This window comes from Mauremys reevesii, linkage group 8 (genome assembly GCF_016161935.1).
Source record: "Mauremys reevesii isolate NIE-2019 linkage group 8, ASM1616193v1, whole genome shotgun sequence".
Lineage (NCBI taxonomy): Eukaryota > Metazoa > Chordata > Testudines > Geoemydidae > Mauremys > Mauremys reevesii.
In genome coordinates this window covers 40,232,759-40,256,047 of record NC_052630.1, presented here as the reverse complement: position 1 = coordinate 40,256,047, position 23,289 = coordinate 40,232,759, and the positions used below count along the sequence as shown (strand labels likewise).

At 44.9% G+C, this 23,289-nt stretch overlaps 1 protein-coding gene across 1 annotated transcript in view; it reads right to left on the bottom strand.

The window, feature by feature from the left end:
• LOC120370578 (P-selectin-like) overlaps positions 1-23,289 on the bottom strand; it is a 66,141-nt gene that overhangs the window by 5,677 nt on the left and 37,175 nt on the right. Inside the window, exons 9-16 of the mRNA XM_039485526.1 lie at positions 22,889-23,074; positions 22,418-22,603; positions 21,464-21,649; positions 10,103-10,288; positions 4,539-4,598; positions 3,581-3,703; positions 1,560-1,590; positions 278-333 (exon numbers count right to left, since the gene is read on the bottom strand). Of these exons, the coding sequence (XP_039341460.1) occupies positions 279-333; positions 1,560-1,590; positions 3,581-3,703; positions 4,539-4,598; positions 10,103-10,288; positions 21,464-21,649; positions 22,418-22,603; positions 22,889-23,074 (1,013 nt within the window). The 3' untranslated portion in view covers position 278. The remainder of the gene's footprint in view (positions 1-277; positions 334-1,559; positions 1,591-3,580; positions 3,704-4,538; positions 4,599-10,102; positions 10,289-21,463; positions 21,650-22,417; positions 22,604-22,888; positions 23,075-23,289) is intronic.

Here is a 23,289-nt window from a genome sequence, read left to right as displayed (position 1 = left end):
CTCCCTCTTTTTGTCCTATGACTAAATAGGTTTTAATAGACCACTTTACCTTGAATGGTCCCTTAGAATATGTGCTAACTACCTATGCTAAACAATCTGTTCCATCTTGCATTTAGAGGCTTGGAGTACATTTCCCAGACCTGAAGAAGAGCTCTGTATGGCTCGAAAACTTGTCTCTCTCACCAACAGAAGCCGGTCCAGTAAAACATATTACCGCACCCAGTCTGTCTCATAGAAATAAATAAGCATTTCAAGACTGATTTCTCTGACAGTTTACCTTACAAGTTGGAGTCAAACGCTGCATTTGTAAAGACACCAGGTGCTCCCAGGTTACTAGACAACAACAGAAACACACTGGTATAAACCTAGAGTGATAGGAAATGAGAGAACCCCTACCATCGGTCAAAAAATCCCTTTTCTCTCTTAAGGAACTGGTTCTTCCACCCTAGGCAAAATAAGAATTGGGGCACAGATTTGGCAGCTCCTGAAGACTCACATTTTCCTGAATGAGTCACTGCATCTGTGTCTGGAAGGATGCATTATCAGAGCCTCTTTATCCCCTGAATGTGATGCTGTAACCACTCATGACTGCCCATAAATTTTGTACCTGAGTTCATATGGATCCATATTACAAGTAAACAGCAATGAACTTAATGACGCCATCTTGTGGGACATTCTCCAGTCTATTGTTTACAAAAACCTTTACTGCCCTTCCAGGCCTGAGCCTGCTCTGCATGGAAAGCCAGGGTCTAACAAAACAGCACTATATAAGGGTCATCCTCAGGGACTCCATGTCAGGTTGTTTTTGGCTTCATGGTGGAACACACTTTAAATTCTCACAATGTGGATTATAACAGAGACCCCTGTTAAACCTGCAATTTTTAAAGGACCCAATGAAAGAAATGGCTCTCTGTGTTATTATTTTAAATACCGGAATTTAGTAATAACAAATAATGGTACACGTAACAGGCAAGACAATCCCATTGACCAGGACAGGACTCCTATAGAGCCCTAACTCATTCTGTTGGCATCTACTGACCAGTTGTTTACAATGTGTATGCAGTCCCATTAGCAAAATAGTGCACCCTGCCTTTCTTTGGAACACTGACAAATCATTGTTAAAAATGCACCTATCATGCCTCTGTGTATGCACAAAGTGTGACTTCTAAAGGTTCATCATTTGGTCTAATCAAAACCAGTTTTCACTGTAAATCCCAAAGCCCATTTTGAGAAGATGTCTACGTCCCCACCAGAATTCAGCTTTCTAGCCCCAGCTGGTTCAGCACTAGAGTTATTAATGCAAGGACTATATGACTTTTATGATGGGGGAAAGTGCCCTACACACCTCATGCTTGATACCATAAACCATTCCTGTTCAGACTTTCAAAAAAATTCACTTTTGGGGTCGGGCATGAATGTTTCACCCCCAAAAGGCTAAAATTTCTGGAAGAGCTGCGTGAGGAAAAACAGGGGACTGGCAAGCTCCATGGTAGCTGCAGTGCTCATGAAAGACATGGTGGAAGTTAGAGTGATCAGCTCACAGAGCACATTGCTCTTACCTGGTGGGATTCAGCAGCATTTTTTCTTCCTCTGATGATGGAGTTGAAACATCCATGGGATGGTGCAGAAACAACAACAAAACAGATCTCATCAGTGAAGGGTATGGTAAGCATGTGGGATAAAGCAGTCTCTGACAGACTAGTTTCTCACCATGGCTTCCAAGAGCAAATTCTGAAATGGTTAGTGGAGATACACTGTGCTCAGGTGCATATACCCCCCATGTGATGTTCTGTACCTCGGGGGAACATCCTGCACCCCCATGTGCATCTTTATAATATGATTGTGTGGTATCCAAGGCAAAGTTTGTCATGCCGGGTGTCTTCGGAAGGCTCATGATGCAATGAGTATTGTTGTTACAGTAATATTATAGTAATGATATAGGTTGTAATTTCATGTATATAGTTATGAGGCTGAAAATGTAACCTTATGGCTTAAAACAAGTCCAGGCAAAACTCTCCAGGAACAGAGGGGCAGTTCACACCTCATCAGGGCATGTATGGGACAAACCCGGCCCAGCCTCACAGGAACAAAGGACACTGGCCTAGGCAGCAACAAAGGATCTGTTGAACTCTCCAGTGAGTCACCCCCTTCCCTTGGTCAGTTTGGGACTATAATGAGGTAATGCTCACCTGACCCTGAAGTGGAGGGGGGAGGGCAAAGCCAAGGGGTAAGAAAGAACATAATAAAAGGGATAGATCTTTGCCATGCTGGCTCTGTCTTCCTTGATCATCTACAGACACCACCACCAAGCGACTGAAGTGATGATCAAAGGGGAGAGCCTGGCTGAAGGGCAACCAGCCAGCCTGTGGTGAGAAGCATCTATGTTTGTAAGGGCACTGAAAGTGTTAAGATCAGCTTAAAATGCATTTTCTTTTATTTAATTTGGCCAAATCTGACTTCTTGTGCTTTGACTTATAATCACTTAAAATCTATGTTTTGTAGTTAGTAAATTTATTTGTTTAGTCTACCTCAAGTAGTGTGTTTGGTTTGAAGCATGTCAGAGACTCCCCTTGGGATAACAAGCCTGGTACATATCAATTTCTTTGTTAAATTGACAAACCCATATAAGCTTGCAGCATCCAGCAGACATAACTGGACACTACAAGATAGAGTTTCCTAGGGTTGTGTCTGGGACTAGAGATATTGGCTAGTGTCATTCAGTTGCACAATCAAAGCAGCGGTTGGCCAAAAGTGCTCACTCACATAGCTGGGAGCAGCTTACATGCAAGAGGCTATTCAGGAAGAACCCAGGAGTGGTGGTTCCCACAGCAGAGCAGGATAAGACTGACTCCCAGAGTCAAGGATTGGAGTGACCTAGCAGATCACCGGTCGAGATAACTCCAGGGGAATGTCACACCCCACATGGCTAGACTCCATGCCTGGGCAGAGGGAAGAGAACTGGGACCACCTTAAAGATGCCATCTGAGTCAAGGGGCATGGATGCAAGGCCTCTGGAACATGTGCGATTATTATTAGGAGGGCCCAGCAGAGCAAGGTGCAGCTGACAGGGCTCCTATCTCTCTGTTGGGGCTTTGTTTACCTCCTCAGGAAAATGGACAGCATTGGTTACCCTCAGAAAGGGTTCTGTGTAGATCCTGGACTTGTTCTCTGGGAGTCTATTTCAACAACAGCATGCCAGTCTTCTGTATTTCAGGCCTTTGGACCTCCCTGAAAATAGTGGCAGCAGACACACTTGTTCTGTTGACTTCAATGAGGGTTGGCTCAGCCCCTTCATCTCACCAAGCCTCATCAGAGACAAAGATGCTGCTGCCCTCAGCCATGTGAGGCAGAATAGAATCCAGCTCCTCCCTCAGCTATGGTGGGTCTGCAAGGCTGAGGAGAGGGTGTACTTTTGTCCATAAACAGGCACACAGGGATGAACCACGTGGACTAATAAGGGCCATCTTGAATCACTTTTCTGACCTTATCTGCACTTCTTCAAGGGATAAATCACCTGTTTCCAGGCAAATGCCCTCAGCAATAATGACCAAAGGCACAAACAAATCCATGCATTTCTTACCTTTGTCACTGAGACGCTTGATTAGCAGAGCTATGAACATTCCTGTCAGCAACAGGGCCACAAGGGCCACAGCTCCACCACCCATATAAAGCAGGACTTGCTTGAAATAGGGAGCAGCCTCTCCTGAAATAAATCCCCAGGCCAACATGTTAGGATTCAGATCACTGGGGGTAAAATCTTCAAAAGCGCCTAAGGGTCTTAGAGCCAGATTTTCAAAGGTATTTAGTCGCTAGTGAGACAAATAGGCCCTAGTAGGATTGACAAAAGCACTGTGGCAAACCCAGGACAAATAGCTACCAAGAAAGGGGTAGTAATTAGTTCCAGAGGGGTTAAAAGGCCTCTCCCTATCCATTGAGGGGAGATAGCCATGGAGAAATAAGGTTCAGCTGGAACAGGGGTTACCAGGGAACTAATTAGGTTCAGCTGGCCCCAATTGCTGGAGACCTTTTTAAACCCTCCCTGGCAGGGACGTGTGTGCGCGTGTGTCAGCCAGCCAATCAATCAATCAATCAATCAATCAATCAATCCATCCATCCATCCAGCAAGACTCTGAACTCTTCCAGCAAGGAAGACTGCACTCTATCCCCAGAAGGGGAGAAAAACAGAGCAAGGGACTGACTGAGAAAAGGATCAGCCAGACCCTGCGTGACCGGGAAGGACTTTGCTTTGCCCAAGCCTGTGTCTCCAAGGCAAAAAAGGACTGAGCTAGCTGAGGAGAAGCAGGTACTTTGCCACAGCACCTAAGCAGGTGAGGTGCTGAACTCTGGTAGTTGGATGCCTCTGACATTCCCACTAGTCCCCTGTCTGCATCTTTAGGTGCCTCAATACTTTTAAAAATCTGGCCCTAAGTGACTTAGACAGCTAGGTCCCTTTTCAAAAGTGATGTAGGCACTTAATGGGACTTAGCTGTCTAAGTCACTTAGACCTTGCAATGCTGAAAGAAGCAACGAGTAAATACCTTTAAAAAACTGAGCTTTAGGCTCCTGAAGCCCATTGAAAGTTACTGGGACTCCTGTTCCTAAATCAAATGAAATTAAGTGTTGATAAATGCAAAGTAATACATGCTGGAGGCAGGAGTGCTGGAACCTAGGTAGAAGTGGGGGGGCCCTTGAGGCCCTGCCTCCTCTGTGGCCTCACGCCTGCCCTCCTCTTCCCCCCCCAATGCCCCGCCTCCCCTGTGGTGGAGGGTCCAGTACTCTCCACATTGGCCGGGCTCCTTGGATGGCTCTTACCACTAAGGTGACCAGATGTCCCAACTGTCTAGAGACAGTCCTGATATTCAGGGCTTTTTCTTGTATTGGCACCTATTACCCCCCACCCTCGTCCTGATTTTTCACATTTTCTGTCTGGTCACCCTACTTATCATGGCCCAGCTTTGGCTTCCCTCCTGGCCAGAGGGCAGGGCCTTGGGGGTGGAAAAGGAGCAGCAGGGGGTGGGGGCCACGGAGGGTGGCCGGGACTGTTGGGATATAGATATGCAGGCCTGCCTGTAAAGGCCTATACTTCAAGAACTTAGCTACTTATAGAGGTATAAAACAAAGAATCAAAATCACAGTCCACCTGTCTATGGACCTTCTCTCAGTAGGATAGTCTGAGGCCTGGTTCTTAGGCTAAGGCCTTTGGCTAAGCAGCAGAGGCAACCATAAGCTGGGAAGCGTATGGTCACATCCTCACATTCCAAGCTAGTCACATTAAAATAAGGTGCTATTGGGCAGTTAGGAATACAATCCTGTCCTGATAATGCCTATCGCCACCAGATATAGATGGTTAAAGACAACTTAGTTTGATAGCATCCTGTCTGACAAGAAATCACTTCTCAATAGTTGTGGTTGTGAAACCCTCATTTCTATATGTTTTATCTTTATGGCCCTCACTTTTCTATTGTTAATCTGTCTGGTTCTCTAATTGTTTCTGTCTGCTGTATAATTAATTTTGCTGGGTGTAAATTAATTAGGGTAGTAGGATATAATTGGTCAGATAATTATGTTACAATATTTTAGGATTGGTTAGCTAGATTTCAGTAAAATGATTGGTTAAGGTATAGCTGAGAATATTACTATATAAATTAGGGGCAAACAGGAAGTAAGTTGGGAAGGGAGTGGTGCTATAAGGAGGGCGTTGGGATGTACGGCCACTGGGAAGCATTCATGGACAGAGGACTGTTCTCTCGGGATGGACTTCACCTGAGTAAGGAGGGAAATAGACTTCTAGGATGGAGGCTGGCAAAACTGATTAAGAGAGCTTTAAACTAGGAATCTGGGGGAGATGGTTGAGAGATGTCCAGGTAATCTCCATGCTGGAATTCAACATTGAGAGGGAAGAAAACAAACTAAGAGGATGCAGCCATGGGCAGGAGACTGGACATAAGGAGGAAGGGTAGTATAGATACCAGTCTAATTGGTGATACTGGTGGTAGAATGTCTGTGCCTAACCGGGAAAAGAATGTCAGTGAAACCAAATGGCAAAAATTAAGATGTCTGTACACTAATGCGAGGAGCCTAGGTAACAAAATGGAGGAACTAGAGCTACTGGCGCAGGAAGTGAAACCGGATATTATAGGGATAACAGAAACATGGTGGAATAGTAGTTATGACTGGAGTACAGGTATTGAAGGGTATGTGATGTTTAGGAAAGACAGAAATAAAGGCAAAGGTGGTGGAGTAGAATTGTATATCAATGATGAGGTTAACTGTAAAAAAAAAAAAAGTGATGGAATGGATAAGACAATCTGTCTGGGCAAAAATCACACTGGGAAAGAAAGCTACTAGAGCCTCCCCTGAGATAGTGCTTGGGATGTGCTACAGACCGCTGGGATCTGATTTAGATATGGATAGAGATCTCTTTAACGTTTTTAATGAAGTAAACACTAATGAGAATTGTATGATCATGGGAGACTTTAACTTCCCAGATATAGACTGAAGGACAAGTGCTAGTAACAATAATAGGGCTCAGATTTTTCTGGATGTGATAGCTGATGGATTTCGTCACCAAGTAGTTGAAGAACCAGCAAGAGGGGATGCCATTTTAGATTTGGTTTTGGTGAGTAGTGAGGATCTCATAGAAGAAATGGTTGTAGGGGACAACCTTGGTTCGAGTGATTATGAGCTAATTCAGTTCAAACTAGATGAAAGAATAAACAAATAGATCTGGGACTAGGGTTTTTATTTCAAAAGGGCTAACTTTAAAGAATTAAGGAAATTAGTTAGGGAAGTGGATTGGACTGAAGAACTTGTGGATCTAAAGGCGGAGGAGGCCTGGAATTCAAGTCGAAGCTGCAGAAACTATCAGAAGCCTGCATCCCAGGACAGGAGAAAAAATCGTAGGCAGGAGTCGCAGACCAAGCTGGATGAGCAAGCACCTTAGAGAGGTGATTAAGAAAAAGCAGAAAGCCTACAAGGAGTGGAAGATGGGAGAGATTAGCAAGGAAAGCTACCTTATTGAGGTCAGAACATGTAGGGATAAAGTGATAAAGGCCAAAGGCCATGTAGAGTTGGACCTTGCAAAGGAAATTAAAACCAATAGTAAAAGGTTCTATAGCCATATAAAAGCCATATAAGAAGAAGACCATATAAGCCATAGAAGAAGAAAACAAAGAAAGAAGTGGGACCGCTAAACACTGAGGATGGAATGGAGGTTAAGGATAATCTAGGCATGGCCCATTAGATAACAAATACTTTGCCTCAGTCTTTAATGAGGCTAATGAGGAGCTTAGGGATAATGGTAGGATGACAAATGGGAATGAGGCTATGGAGGTAGATATTACCACATCCGAGGTAGAAGCCAACTCGAACAGCTTAATGGGACAAAATCAGAGGGCCCAGATAATTTTCATAAAAGAATATTAAAGGAATTGGCACATGAAATTGCAGGCCCATTAGCAAGAATTTTTAATGAATCTGTAAACTCAGGGGTTGTACCATACAACTGGAGAATTGCTAACATAGTTCCTATTTTTAAGAAAGGGAAAAAAAGTGATCCGAGTAACTATAGGCCTGTTAATTTGACATCTGTAGTATGTAAGGTCTTGGAAAAAATTTTGAAGGAGAAAGTAGTTAAGGACATTGAGGTCAATGGTAATTGGGACAAAATACAACATGGTTTTACAAAAGGTAGATCATGCCAAACCAACCTGATCTCCTTCTTTGAGAAAGTAACAGATTTTTTAGACAAAGGAAACGCAGAGGATCTAATTTACCTCTATTTCAGTAAGGCATTTGATATGGTTCCACATGGGGAATTATTAGTTAAATTGGAAAAGATGGGGATCAATATGAAAATTGAAAGGTGGATAAGGAACTGGTTAAAGGGGAGACTACAACGTGTCGTACTGAAAGGTGAATTGTCAGGCTGGAAGGAGGTTACTAGTGGAGTTCCTCAGGGATCAGTTTTGGGACCAATCTTATTTAATCTTTTTATTACTGACCTTTGCACAAAAAGTAGGAATGTGCTAATAAAGTTTGCGGATGACACAAAGCTAGGAGGTATTGCTAACACAGAGAAGGACTGGGATATCATACAGGAAGATCTGGATGACCTTGTAAACTGGAGTAATAGTATTAGGATGAAATTTAATAGTGAAAAGTGCAAGGTCATGCATTTAGGGATTAATAACATGAATTTTAGTTATAAATTGGGGACACATCAGTTGGAAGTAACAGAGGAGGAGAAGGACCTCGGAGTATTGGTTGATCACAGGATGACTATGAGCCACCAATGTGATATGGCCGTTAAAAAAGCTAATGCGGTCTTGGGATGCATCAGGCGAGGTATTTCCAGTAGAGATAAAGAGGTGTTAATACCGTTATAGAAGGCACTGGTGAGACCTCATCTGGAATACTGTGTGCAGTTCTGGACTCCCATGTTTAAGAAGGATGAATTCAAACTGGAACAGGTACAGAGAAAGGCTACTAGGATGATCCGAGGAATGGAAAACCTGTCTTATGAAAGGAGACTCAAAGAGCTTGGCTTGTTTAGCCTAACCAAAAGAAGGTTGAGTGGGGGATATGACTGCTCTTTATAAATATATCAGAGGGATAAATACTAGGGAGGGAGAGGAATTATTTAAGCTTAGTACCAATGTGGACACAAGAACAAATGGATATAAACTGGACACTAGGAAGTTTAGACTTGAAATTAGACGAAGGTTTCTAACCATTAGAGGAGTGAAATTCTGGAACAGCCCTCCAAGGGGAGTAGTGGGGGCAAGAAACATATCTGGCTTTAAGACTAAGCTTGATAAGTTTATGGAGGGGATGGTATGATGGGATAGCCTAATTTTGGCAATTAATTTGGCAACTGATCTTTGACTATCAGCAGGTAAGTATGCCCAGTGGTCTGTGATGGGATGTTAGATGAGGTGGGATCTGAGTTACTACAGATAATTCTTTCCTGGGTGCTGGCTGGTGAGTCTTGCCCACATGCTCAGGGTTTAACTGATCGCCACATTTGGGGTCGGGAAGGAATTTTCCTCTAGGGCAGATTGGCAGAGGCCCTGGAGGTTTTTCGCCTTCCTCTGCAGCATGGGGCACGGGTCACTTGCTGGAGGATTCTCTGCAGCTTGAGGTCTTCAAACCACAATTTGAGGACTTCAATAACTCAGACATAGGTTAGGGTTTTGTTATTGAAGTGGATGGGTGAGATTCTGTGGCCTGCATTGTGCAGGAGGTCAGACTAGATGATCATAATGGTCCCTTCTGACCTTCAAGTCTGAGTCTATTTGAAAATAAGGAAAAAGGAATTTGGATTTAAGCTTGCTGGAAGTTCACCCCAATAAACATTGAATTGTTAGCACCTTCGGACTTTGGGTATTGTTGCTCTCTCTTCAGGCAAGAAGGACCAGGGAAGTGGAAGGGTCAAGGAATAAGCTCTCTAGCAGGGACTAGTGGTGAGGGGGGGCTAAGGCCCACCTCAGCCCCCACTGTGGGCAGGGGCTGAGCTTTGCAGTGGGGGAGCGCATCATCAGCTGCCTGCTGTGAAACACAGCCCCTGCCTGTGCCACTCTGTGCCTGTCTGGGCTTGCGGTTGGGGGGCGGGGGCAGTGTGGCCCCCTGCCCCCCCAACTGCATCCGTGTAAAAAGTGGGTGGACATAGCTGGTTCTGGCGCCCTTGGCTGAAGGGAATAACGCAAACTACCCATCCATCATACTGAGTTATAAATAAGCTGTGTGAGCTCAGGAAATAGACTTGGGCATCCCTAGGGACAATTCAGTGGAGAGCACTGCTCTGCTTTATGTGCAGTGGCAGTCAACAAACCAAACAAATTGTTAGGGTGCAAATGAAACTGGATGGAGCATTATTTGCAAAAGGGCTGTAATTATTAGTGTATACCCCAAAGGGCCCTGCTCTTCCTGTTACCGAGCCCAGCCTCATTTGCTAGCCCCTGGATCTCTTTCCCCACACTGGGAATGCTCACTCCCCACCTGAGCCTCTCCACATTCATCCTCTTGTCTCTCTCTGGCAAAGAGCTTGTAAAGGAAAAGCACTGCTCCACATGGAAGCTAGAACATGGAAAAAACAACTTACCTTGGCAGGCAGGCATCTTGTCTGACCAGTGCCCATCAGGCTGGCACTGCACCCTGCTTGTCCCATTGAGGAAGTAGCCCTGAGTGCAGCGGAAGCGACACACTGACCCATAGCTGAAGGATCCCAGACGGTGGGAGCAATTCATAAGAATTGGCTCTAGGCCCCTCAGCTTGGGGCATCTCATGACTGGAATAAAAAAAACAAATGATGAAATGTTCAGACTAGGGCTGTCGATTAATCACAGTTAACTCATGTGATTAACTAAAAAAAAAATCATCGTGATTAATTGCAGTTTTAATCACACTGTTAAACAATAGAATATTGATTTCATTTACAACACAGAATATAAAGTATATAGTGCTCACTTTATATTACTATTTTTATTACAAAAATTTGCACTGTAAAAGTGATAAATGAAAGAAATAGTATTTTTCAGTTCACCTCATACAAATACCATAATGCAATCTCCTTGTTGTGAAAGTGTAACTTATAAGTGTAGTTTTTTTGTTACATAACTGCACTCAAAAAGAAAACATAAAACTTTAGAGCCTACAAGTCCACTCAGTCTCCTCCTTCTTGTTCAGCCAATCGCTCAGACAAACAAGTTTGTTTACATTTATGGGAGATAAAGCTGCCCGCATCTTGTTTACAATGTCACCTGAAAGTGAGAACAGGCATTTGCATGGCACTGTTGTAGCTGGTGTTGCAAAATATTTATGTGCCAGATGTGCTAAAGATTCATATATCCTATGTGATATGTCCCTTCATGTGTCCATACTGATGATGTGTTCTGCTCGATAATGATCCAAAGCAGTGCAGACCGATGCATGTTCATTTTCAACATCTGAGTCAGATGCCACCAGGAGAAGACTGGATTTCTTTTTTGGTGGTTTGAGTTCTGTAGTTTCTGCATTGGAGTGTTGCTCTTTTAAGACTTCCAGATGCATGCTCCACACCTTGTCCCTCTCAGATTTTGGAAGTCACTTCATATTCTTAAACCTTGGGTCAAGTAATAAGGTAATAATTGGAGATATACCAATCTCCTAGAACTGGAAGGGACCTTGAGAGGTCATCGAGTCCAGCCCCTGCCTTTACTAGCAGGGCCAATTGTTGCCCCAGATCCCTAAGTGGCCCCCCTCAAGGATTGAACTCACAACCCTGGGTTTAGCAGGCCAATGCTCAAACCACAGAGCTATCCCTCCCCCTAAAGTGCTGTAGCCATCTTTAGAAATCTCACATTGGTACCGTCTTTGCGTTTTTTGTTAAATCTGCTGTGAAAGTGTTCTTAAAACGAACAACATGTGCTGGGTCATTATCCAAGACAGCTCTAACATGAAATATGGCAGAATGCGGGTAAAACAGAGCAGGAGACATTGAACACCTTGGGAGAAAGTTGTGTCACAAATTTAATTAATGCATTATTTGTTAATGATCATCATCAGCATGGAAGCATGTCCTCTGGAATGGTGGCTAAAGCATGAAGGGGCATATGAATGTCCAGCATGTCTGGAATGTAAATACCTTGCAATGCTGGCTACAAAAGTGCCATGGGAAAGCCTGTTCTCACTTTCAGGTGACATTGTAAACAAGAAGCGGGCAGCTTTATCTCCCATAAATGTAAATAAACTTGTTTGTCTGAGCGATTGGCTGAACAAGAAGTAGGAGACTGAGTAGACTTGTAGGCTCTAAAGTTTGACATGTTTTATTTTTGAATGCAATTATTTTTTGTGCATAATGCTACATTTGTAAGTTCAACTTTCATGATAAAGGATTGCACTCCAGTACTGGTGTTAAGTGAATTGAAAAATACTATTTCTTTTATTTTTACAGTGCACATATTTATAATAAAAAATAAATATAAAGTGGGCACTGTGCACTTTGTATTCTGAGATTGAAATCAATATTTGAAAATGTGGAAAACACCCAAAAATATTTAAATAGTATTCTATTATAGTTTAACAGTGCAATTAATCAGTGATTAATTGCAATTAATTTTTTTAATTGCTTTACTGCCCTAGTTCAGACCCATCTCACAAAGCTCAGCCTTAAATATTACAGTACACAATGCAGCCATTGGCAACCTGGGAAGACACCCTATCATCAGTACACCCTAGTGGGGCATGGAATGCAGTAGGGATGGTTGGATGAAAAGCTCAGAGGAAGTGAGTCACTGATCTCACTATGTAATTGGGAGCATGCCGTGCATACCTCCTGCTAGGAAACTGTAACTAGAGACATTGACTAAGCACCTCTTAAAGTCTGTCTGCACTGCAATCAGAAGTGTGACTGGAGCATGCATAGATCAAGCTCCAGCCCAAGCCTGGAAGTCTACACAGTAATCAAATAACCCTGAATCCTGAGCTCAGCAAGCCCAAGTTGACTGACACAGGCCAGGAGCAGGTATCTAGTTGCTGTATAAATATTCCCATTGAGCTCAATCAAAGCCAGTTCAGGTATGCTGCAATCCCACCTCTTATTGCAGTGTAGATATACTCTTTGTGTGGAACATTGCTGGTCTTGAACACCAGCCTGCAGCTACAGGAGCAGTGTGCTTCCTCCCCAGGGAGCAGCTCGGACAACTGTGCTACCCCTGGTTACAGAAAGTAAGTGCAACTGTCACAAGGCCTAGAGAGCTCTAGACTAAATCATAATAATGGGGAAAGGGGACCCTTGCCTTCAGTCTCACCTACTGCTAAGGTAACTAGAGGCTCAAGAGCCTCTGGTATGGAAGTCTGTGGATTACGACAGAGTTTGGATCCTTTTAATACAATTCATACCAACCCCATTTTTCCTGTGATAGCTCCATTCAGCACTGACAACTACTTTGCAGGCACACATTAACAGCCATGCCTGAGGCCTGTTCAGAGCTGTGTTTCAAGATGAGCTGGATACTTATAGGCCTGTCAATCTGACACTGATACTAGGAAACATAATGGAGCAGCTGATACGGGGCTCGATTAATAAAGAATTAAAAGAAGGTAATATAATTAATGCCAATTAACATAGGTTTATGGAAAATATATCAAACTAACAATATCTTTGTTTGAGATTAAAGGTTTTGTTGATAAAGGCAATAGTGTTGATGTAATACATATACCCTGTAATACACATACTCTGTAATACACTGTAAGATGTCTGTCTTTTTACCGCACAACATTTTGGTTAAACTAGAATAATATAAAATTATGGCACACATTAAACAGATTAAAAGCTGGCCAATTGATAGGTCTCAAAATGTAATTGTAAACAGGATTCCTCATTGAGTGGGTATTTCTAGTGGGGTCCTTCAGGGATCCGTTCTTGGCTCAACATAAAATCATTACTAATAAAGTCTTCAGATGACACAACAATGTGGGGAGTGGTAAATAATAAGGACAGGTCATTGATACAGAGCCATCTGGATCTGTTGGTCAGCTGGGTGCAAGAAAACAATGTGCATTTGAAAACAGCTAAAGGGAGAATCACAGAACCATAGAATCACAGGGTTAGAAGGGACCACCATCTAGTCTAACCCCCTGCCAAGATGCAGGATTTGTTGTGGGCTATCTGGCCTCCTTTTGAAAACCTCCAGTGAAGAAGCTTCTACAACCTCCCGAGGCAGTCTGTTCCACTGTCTGACTGTTCTGACAGTTAGGAAGTTTTTCCTGAGATTTAATCTAATCTATTATTACATCCAGGAACAAATCATGTAGGCTGTACTTACAGGATTGGGGACTCTATCCTAGGAAACAATGACTCTGACAAGGATTGGGGGGATCATGGGGATAATCAGATGAATATGAGCTCCCAGTGTAACACTGTGGCCAAAAGAGCTAGTGTGATCCTTGGATGCATAATAAGGGGAACCCCGAGGAGGAGCAGAGAGGTTATTTTACCTCTGTTTGTGACTATTACTGGAATTCTGCGTCAAATTCTAGTGTCCCTAATTCAAGAAGGATGTTGATAAATTGGAAAAGGTTCAGAGAAGAGCCATGAGAATGATTAAAGGATTAGAAAACCTGCCTTATAGTGACAAACTCAAAGAGCTCAATCTATTTATCTTAACAAAGAGAAGTTTAAGGGGTGGATTGATCACAGTCTATAAGTACCCACATGGGCAATTCTGATGGGGGGTATAAACCCCTCACTGGCCAGGAGTGGGTTAAGTAACAGTTAAGGGCTAAGGAAGCCCTGCCCCATGCTCTTGCCAAGCATGCTCAGCCTGGAGGCAGGGTTTAAAAGCCAGCCAGGCAGCTCAGTCTCGGGCTGGCAAGCCAGGTAGTAGGCCATGCCCTGGGAGCTCCCAGGCAGGACCAGTGTTGACCCAGCATCGAGCAGGGAAGACATAGCACCCCGTGGCCAGAATGAGGGCTGGAAGCCCAGAAGGAGAAGTCTACCAGAGATGGGTGGCAACTGGATGGGATGCAGATGGTAGCAGGAAGTGGCCAAGGAAGCTGACTGGAGGCTGACACCATAGCCTGAGTTCCCCTACTCCCGTTTGAGCTGTGACTAGTAGGCGGGACTTCTGCCACATCTGCACCATTGCCATTGACTGTTGCCACTTGGTGGGACTATCGCCACATTTGAACTATTGCCATTGGGCAGGACTGCCTCCAACAGGACCAAAGCCACTGGGCAGGACTGCTACCATACTTGAACTGTAGCCCTTAGGTGGGACTGCCACCATATTTGAATTGTAGCCACTAGTCAGGAGGCCCTGCATGACCCCTCTGGCCCCAATAACAGCAACAGCTATTTGATAGTGGGATCTTCAATCTAGCAGAGAAAGGTCTAACACAATCCAGTGGCTGCAAGTTGAAGCTACAAATTCAGATGGGAAATAAAGCATAAATTTTTAATAATGAAAGTAATTAACCACTGGAACAATTTACCAAGGGTTGTGGATTCTCCATCACTGACAATTTTTAAATCAAGACTGGATGGTTTTCTAAAAGATCTGCTGTAGGAATTATTTGGGGCAATTCTCTGGCCTGTGCTATACCAGAGGTTAGACTAGATGATCACAGTGGTCACCTCTGGCCTTGGAATCTATGCACCTATAAGCTTGCTCAGGAACACCATGGTGCAAGTTTTGGTGTCAGATGCTGCCCAGAATAGGCCAGGATTTTGGATAGTTCTAGTGCCTTAAAAACAATAAGCCTGATTTTTTTTTTCCAGTTTGAAGGGAAAAAAGAAAGAACTTGCTTCTCTCTCTGAAAGCTTTCAATCTATGTTTCAAAAAGAAATAGGACTTTTAGTCAGGTAAAAGACATGTGAAGTTGACACCCTATAGCTAGGAAAAATGTGGAATTCACAGCTATTCACTTACGAATGAGGAGGAAAACTGACAGCAAAGAGAGCTCTGCAACTCAGCCAAGGACCCCCAATGTTGGGTAAAACACCAAACGGTACATAATACCAAACACATGAGTGAATACATAAATGCTCGCATGCCTAGGAGATGGGAAAGAGCTAATGGGCCACATTTAGTCCAGGCCTGGAGACAAAGGCAAGATTGTTCCCTACCCTGCTTTTTACTGCCTAGTTTTAAATATGCCCAGTGATGGGGCATCCACACATTTCTTTGGGGGACAGTTCCACTGTGTGATAAATCCCACTGCCAGGAAGCCTTGTAAATATTCAGCCTAAATTTGCCTTGTTTGGTTTCCTCTTTTTACACTTAGTTATAATGCTTTGGTGTCACGGAGTGTCGGGGAGTCAGGGCCCTGCACCCTCCCTTCCTGCAATTCACCGTAACTCTCAGCCAGCCAGTAAAACAGAAGGTTTATTAGACGACAGGAACACAATCCCAAGCAGGGCTTGTAGGTACAACCAGGACCTCTCAGCCAGGTTCCTCTGGAGGCAAGGAGCTTAGACCCCAGAGTTGGGGTTCCCTGCCTCTTCCCAGCCAGCCCAATACCGAAAACCCCCCTCCAGCTGACTCACTCACCTCCCCCCGGCTCTTCCTCTCCCTTTGTCCAGTTTCCCGGGCAAAAGTGTCACCTGGCCCCACCCCGCTCCTGGCTCAGGTTACGGGCTCAGGTATCATCCCTCAAATAAAGTCATCTCCTGCTCTCCTATCCCCAATGCAGACAGTCCCAGTAAAACTAGATGACATTCCCAGGTCAATCCTCCCCACTCCCCTACTGCGTCACACTTGGGCCAGCTTGTTGGTGATGTGTTATTATAGTCCTGGCCTCCACAATGTAGACAGCAGGAAGACAAATTGTTCACCCACCACTAAGGATGGGGAACTGGTTGCTTGTGGCAAGAATGGAAGAAAGAGTGAGGTTAGCTGTGGCCAACCCACCACATAGAAGGAAGTAGATTTTCTTGTAGCCCAACTGTTTAAGTCAAACTCCTGACTATAAAAATTAGGGAGAATTGTTCTTTCTGTGACTGACTGATTATTGGCCTGAGTTGCCAAGTCTGTACCAGCTTTTGATGCATGGTGACATACCAGAACTACATGCCTCTGTCCTAGTGAATCCCCTCTTTCTTCACTGGGAAGCTGCAGCTCATCCAGTTCAAATAACCTCCCCTGCAGCTTTAAACAGAGAGGCGGGTCTAGAAAAAATGAAAAGGAGGAAATTCTAGGGAATGAAGTCCCTGAAGTAATGATGGCACCTACAGAGGCTCTCTGAACACACCTGTGTGTGACACACATGCCCTGCAAAGCTCAGAAGTATATAGATAATTGGGAAGCCAATTGTTTCAATTAAGGGGATTTCCAAACTAAGAGGTGACATATTTGTAACGGAAATGGCTCTCAGTGCTTATGAAATTGATTTATCTTACTAATGAAGGAAAGGTAACAACATAGAACTAGACCTGACCAAAGGCCGGGTTGAGATGCAATTGAACTAGAGGAAATTTCTGAGAACTCTTGGGATATGAGCAGTGTGAAGAGAGCAGTTAACTTTGAGGAATGTTTACAAGGTGTGGAACAGAGCACTGAAGTGGTTTAGCTTTGCTGGCCTAGCACTAGCAGAGGTCTTTAAAACAGAAACAAAGTGGCATCAATTTCTGCGGATTGTAACAACCTCATGTCCCCACAGGACCACCACTTAATCACCTCCAGACCAAACAATTGATCAACAGTGTTGCCATTGACTATCATTAGGTTTAAGTCAGTTCCCTGAGAAACATCCCAGTTAAGATTTGCCAGTTAAACTGACTGCAGCTGAAGCAACTATTGAGCAGTCACAATGCTGTCTAATAAGTGGCCAACAAGTGGAAGGTAAAACAAATTCTGTGTGCCTCAAGGAGGTTTGCTCATTCAAACAATGATTCATTTTGGTGTTATTCAGCTTGTTGCCGGCACAAGGCCTGAGGCTACAGCAAACAGTGATTCGTTGCCCGGAGTGCCTCGCTCCAATTAGACACACCAGGGTGGAGAAGCAAAAAAAAGGTTTATTTAAGATCTCAAAGCGCAGGATGCTTGGAGGAACACACCTCAGATCAAGCACACCTCATACAAGCAGCTCTCTGTCTTTATACATGATTTTAGCTAAGCATGTCTATTACCCCCAATGCCCAGCTCCCCCCTCTTCTCCCTCCTTTTCAGTTCCCATACAGCAAATACATTATAACGTAGCAATTACTCTAAACAGGTTAGATCATACTTGGCAAAAAACATATTATCTCGTTAGTAACTTTTCTTGACCGGTCATTCTGTTTCACTTCCTTTAGCCAGGTGCAAGCAGGCTGTATAATTGCCTCCTGGTACTGATAACTAGTTGCCACACATTCCATTCTTTCCATCTAGCCTGTGGAGTTAATTAAAGTTTAAACATGGACGCGGTTCGGACAAGCAGAGGCCTAATACAGGGAGCCTTCATTGGCACTGTCATTTTCCACCCCTCTGTCAACACTGGGTCATGCCTGGTGCCACCAACAAGCTGACATAGCTGGAGACAAAGCAGCCAGCCACTACTCATCTCTGGCATAATACAGTGTATCATGCTCACAGAAGCAGTCCTGCCTTTTATCTTTCTGCATCTGCAGGGTGCTACAGGGCAATACTGTGGCAGTCCTATCTGCAGTACTATATGTTATACCTAACTCTGCATCTTCTGACCCCTGGTCTGAACTAGGATCAAGCTAGCATCTCATGTTTTGAACCCAGTCCATCCTTGTGATACCAGAGAAATTCTTCAGAGTCCATTTTGTATTCCTGGCCTCCATTTTAAATAAGCAAGAGTCACTCCACCATTAGGTGAAAGCTGAAGGGCACATGACAACATAGCATTAAAAACCAGACTGCCAGGAAAAGGTAGTAAACAGATCATAACACTGTGAGGTAAATAGAATGTAGGCTAAAGGTCAGTTGAGGTAAACAAGATAGAATTGACAGGAAAACCAAAGTAAGGGAAAGGTCAGCATATCATAATTCTGAGGTAAATAATGTTTGGAATGCTTGAAATGTTGGCATGTGTTCAAGAATGTTTGGAATGTTAGTGAAAATGTGCAGTAAAGATGTGATAGAAAGATATTACCAAAAGTGTCTGGAAAGCTCTGACAGGACAGTATAAAAGTCAGTGTGTCAGTGGGCAGCCAAGGGTTAGGAACTGACAGGAGCAGAGAACTGAGGTGTTTGTGGAGAGTACGTACTGAGGAGAGTCAAACGGTTGGACGATCGAGCTGACAGAGGAGCAGTAGCAGTGACTCAGCAGCAGCAGCAGAGGGAGTCCTGCCACTGAAGTGAAGTCAGCAGACAGAGTAAGCCTGTCAGTTATAGTTTAGTTATAGTATAACACAGAGTAATATAATATGGTGTTAGGCTATGTCTACACCAGCACATTTGTTGGTAAAGCTTTTGTCGGTCAGGGGTGTGGAAAAAAACACACCCCTGACCAACATATGTTACACTGACAGAAGCACCAGTGTGGACAGCGCTGTCAGTGGGAGACACTCTTTCACTGACATAGGTACCACTGCTCTTTGGGGGTGGTTTAATTATGCCGACAGGAGAGTTCTTTCCCATTGGCATAGAGCAGCAACACAGGACACTTACAACGATGCAGCTGCAGCGATACTGCTGTGCTGCTGTAAGGTCTCTGGTGTAGACATAGACTTAGTGTGTATAAGTATATGCCTGGGTTAATAAAGATGTCTGTATGTGTGCTGATTGTGAAAGGAATTTATATGTGTAAAACTTAATACACTTAAGAACTGCTGTCAGCAATTTGTGAGAGACTGGCCATCTGTCACAGCGTGCAGCCACTTAGAATCATTTCAAACGGTGAGACAATATGTTTTGGGATGCTCTTTAACTTGTTATAAGGTATTTGTGCTTTAGATTATTATTGGATTGTTATTTGCCACAATAAAAAGGTGCTTTGTTTTCGAAAGAATACTGCTTATGTCAATTATCTGTCAGAAGGCTGTATCTGTGTTCTCTGTGGATAACAAGTCTGAGCTGTTCTGGGGAGTTTTTAAAACAGGGAACAACTGGCAAATCCAAGGTATTTCCTTAGCCATCCTGGAGACCCATATCTTAGGAGAACAGATTTGTTAGTAGGTGGGCTGTTTTGAGGGAACCTCTGGTAAACCTGGGAGGGGGCAATAGGTGAGCTATTCTGGGGGGTCCCTAAATCTATTTTTGGGGTAATACCTGTTGCTTCTTCCCTCACTTCTCAGGACAGATCAGCTATTAAGGCAGCAAGTTCAACCCCTGGGAGGGAGGAAGCAACCTCCACACCAGTCTCAATGCTGATGCAGGAGTGGGGATAATGGTCTCTTTGCAGAGGTGTAACTGACAACTCTAGATGCCAAGGAGGAGGATCAGGCCCAGTGTTTATGTTGCTAATCTTGGAATAGTAAATCAATGTAATAAATAGTGACACTATGCAATATGTACACCATTGTGTTTAAGGCATTTCAGTGGGTCCAGATTAGATGAAATTGAGCTTTCAAGATACATTCGATTTTTTTTCTTCTCGCCCCCTCCTTATGTTGCGTGCAGTGACAGGGGCAGAATTAAGGTTGCTTGGGTGCCTTAACTGTGCATTTCTTACCTTAACAAGGGTAGACTTCTTTTAAGTTTACCCTTAACTCTGAATATCATTACACAGCTGCCCTGGGTCTAAGGATCCCGTCCTCTGGCTCCCAAACCAGAATAGATTTCCTCTCCAGAACTAGCAATAAAGATCTGGGCTTCTATGGAAAGGGCACCTGGTATCACACCAGCTCCACAATATGCACCCTAATCACCCCAAAGTTAATGTTGTGCCTCTGAGGGTCATACACTCCAGCATCTCCGATCCATTCTGCACAAACCCCGTCTTGCAGAAGAAGGTGCAGGTTGAGTTATACGTGAAGTCTCCATGTCAGTGAGAGCAGTTTAATTGGCCCCTCTCTGGGACAACCAGAACTGGGCACTTTACATCTGGAAAAGTAAAGCTCAAGTCTTTAACGAAAAAGTTTGGATGTGTCAGGGTTGGTTGTTGGGGGTGAAGTGCCAGGGGAATGGGCTGATGGATAATGAAGTGCCAAGGGTACATGGGTGCATGAGGGTGGGTACTAGGGGCATAGGGTGCCAGATGGATGGGCTGACAGAGGTGTGGGTCGCTTGAACTGCAATGTGAGGTGGTTGGGGTCAGAGGCTTCTCCAACTATAGGCAAGCTAGGCAGCTGCCTCAGGCAGCTGATTTGGCCTGGCTGCCCCTCCATCATGATGGGGAAGTCGGGGGTGACCTGGCCAAATTAGAGTGGCATTGTGACCCTGCGCACCCGGTTTCAGTGTCATTCACTAAAATTTAGCCCAGGTGCCCTCTGCTCCCTGACATGACAGAGGCACAGCCAAGCCAAATCTGCTGCCCTAGCACTATGAGAAGTGGGTGGCACACTGAAGTTTTTCTTAGATGGCAGATTGTCTTGAGCAGCTTCAGGTTGAAGTGCTCTGGCCAGGGGCATATGGGGCCAAATGAAATGGCATGCCAGAGAGAGGTGCAGCCAGACTCGGTGTCAGTGAATGGGGTGCAGGTGAGCAGCATGCCAGGAATATGGACTGGTGGATCATGAAGGTAGGATATCATGTGTGTGTTGAGAGGTAAGGTGCTGGAGGGATAAGTTGTGTTGCCAGCGATTGCATCCAATTTGCAAACACTTTGCATTAGTGTAAATGACTGCCCAAGGGGCAGAGCAATGGTGACCCATATCCATTGTCTCCCAATTACAAAACTTTCTCCAAGTGAAGCTTTATATTGTGCAGCTGCCCCAGATCAAAAGGTCAAGTCCCCTGACTCCCAACCCATCGTACAAAATAGCTCTATTCCCTAGACCTGGCAAAGAAATGGTCCCCTATAGAAAGTCACCTTGGCTCACCCCAGCTCAGCAATGTACATTCCAAACAACCCACAGTTAACGCTGTGCCTCTACCTTCACAGCGCGGGGTTTGCCCTCTCCATTGTCCCAGAGCCATGCACTCCAGTGTCCCCGATCCATTCAGCACAAACCCCGTCTCGCAGGAGAAGGTGCAGGTGGAGTTATACGTGAAGTCTCCATGCCAGTGAGTGCAGTTTAATCGGCCCCTGCCCGGAGAATCCAGCACTGGGCACTTGACAGCTGGAATAGCAAAGCAGAACTGCATAAGGGGATAGGTCCACTGGTGCTGAAGGGTGAAGTGACAAGGGAATCAGCCAATGAGGGGGTGAAAGTGCCATGGGTGTATCAGTGTATGAGGGTGAGTGCCAGCGGTATGGAGTTCTGGGTGATGTGGTGCCAGAGGCATCATGTGCAGAGTAGTACAATGCTGGGGATTTCAGACCATTGGGGTGGCATGCCAAGGGAACTGGGTGGTGAAATGTTATGTGGAATGAGGAGCTGGGGTGTTAGCACCTCTGGGGTATTAGATGCCATCATGAGTTCAATGGCTACGTGCCAGAGATGTGGTGCCAGAGGGGTGAGCTGTCTGGAGGGGTGGTACAAAGGACATGGACTGATGGTTATTGAATTGCCAGGTTAGTTGGGTGCCAGGAGGCAGGTGGCTGGTTTTGTCTGGGGGAATGTGACGGGAAGAGAAGCCAGGAGACAGTAGTATCAGGGGTTGTGGGGCATTCACTTGGCACTGGTGTAAAAGGCTGCAGAAGGAGCAGAGCAATAGCAAATCAGGCCCATTGTCTCCCTTTTACACAACTTTATCTCAGTGAAGTTTTATATTGCACAGCTGCCCCAGAACAAAAGGTCCAGTCCCCTGGCTTCCAAACCATTGTACACAATAGCTCTCTTCCCTAGTGCTGGCAAAGAAATGGGCTTCTATGGAACGTAACCTGGGATCACAGCAGCTCAGCAATGTACATTCCACATCCCCCACAGTTAATGCTGTGCCTCTACCTTCACAGCGTGGGGGATGCCCTGTCCATTGTCCTAGGGCCGTGCACTCCAGTGTCTCCGATCCATTCAGCACAAACCCGGTCTCGCAGGAGAAGGCGCAGGTGGAGTTATACGTGAAGTCTCCATGCCAGTGAGTGCAGTTTAATCGGCCTCTGCCAGGGGCAGCCAAACCTGGGCACGTAACAGCTGAAATACCAAGGCAGAACAGTATGGATTACTCCACGATGCCTGCAGCAGCCACAGCACTGGAAATCCTGGCCTTAGCTTACATTATCATAGCGGTTACAGAGTTTCCTGTTAGTGTTCACAGGGGCTCTAAATCCTGGGTTTAAGATTTCCTTGATTTGCTTTTCAGTTCTGTAAATTCATACTTTCTAAGGCCAACTCAGTGTAATTCGCCCCAGAGCTTCCTACCATGTGAGCAGAAGCAGCTTCCCAAGCCAGTCCTGCAGCATATAGCCTGTACCATACCTTCACAGCGCGGGGTTTGCCCTGTCCATTGTCCCAGGGCCGTGCACTCCAGCTTCTCCGATCCATTCAGCACAAACCCCATCACACAGGAGAAGGCACAGGTGGAATTATACGTGAAGTCTCCATGCCAATGAGTGCAGTTTAATTGGCCTCTGTCCGGGGAATCCAGCACTGGGCACTTGACAGCTGAAATAGCAAAGCAGAACTGTATAAGGGGATAGGCCCATTGGTGCTGGAAGGTGAAGTGACAAGAGAATCAGCCAATGAGGGGGTGAAAGTGCCATGGGTGTGTTAGTGTATGAGTGTGAGTGCTGGGGATATGGAATTCTGGGTGATGTGGTGCCAGAGGCATCATGTGCCGGGTTGTGCAAGGCTGGGGATTTCAGACCATTGGAGGGACA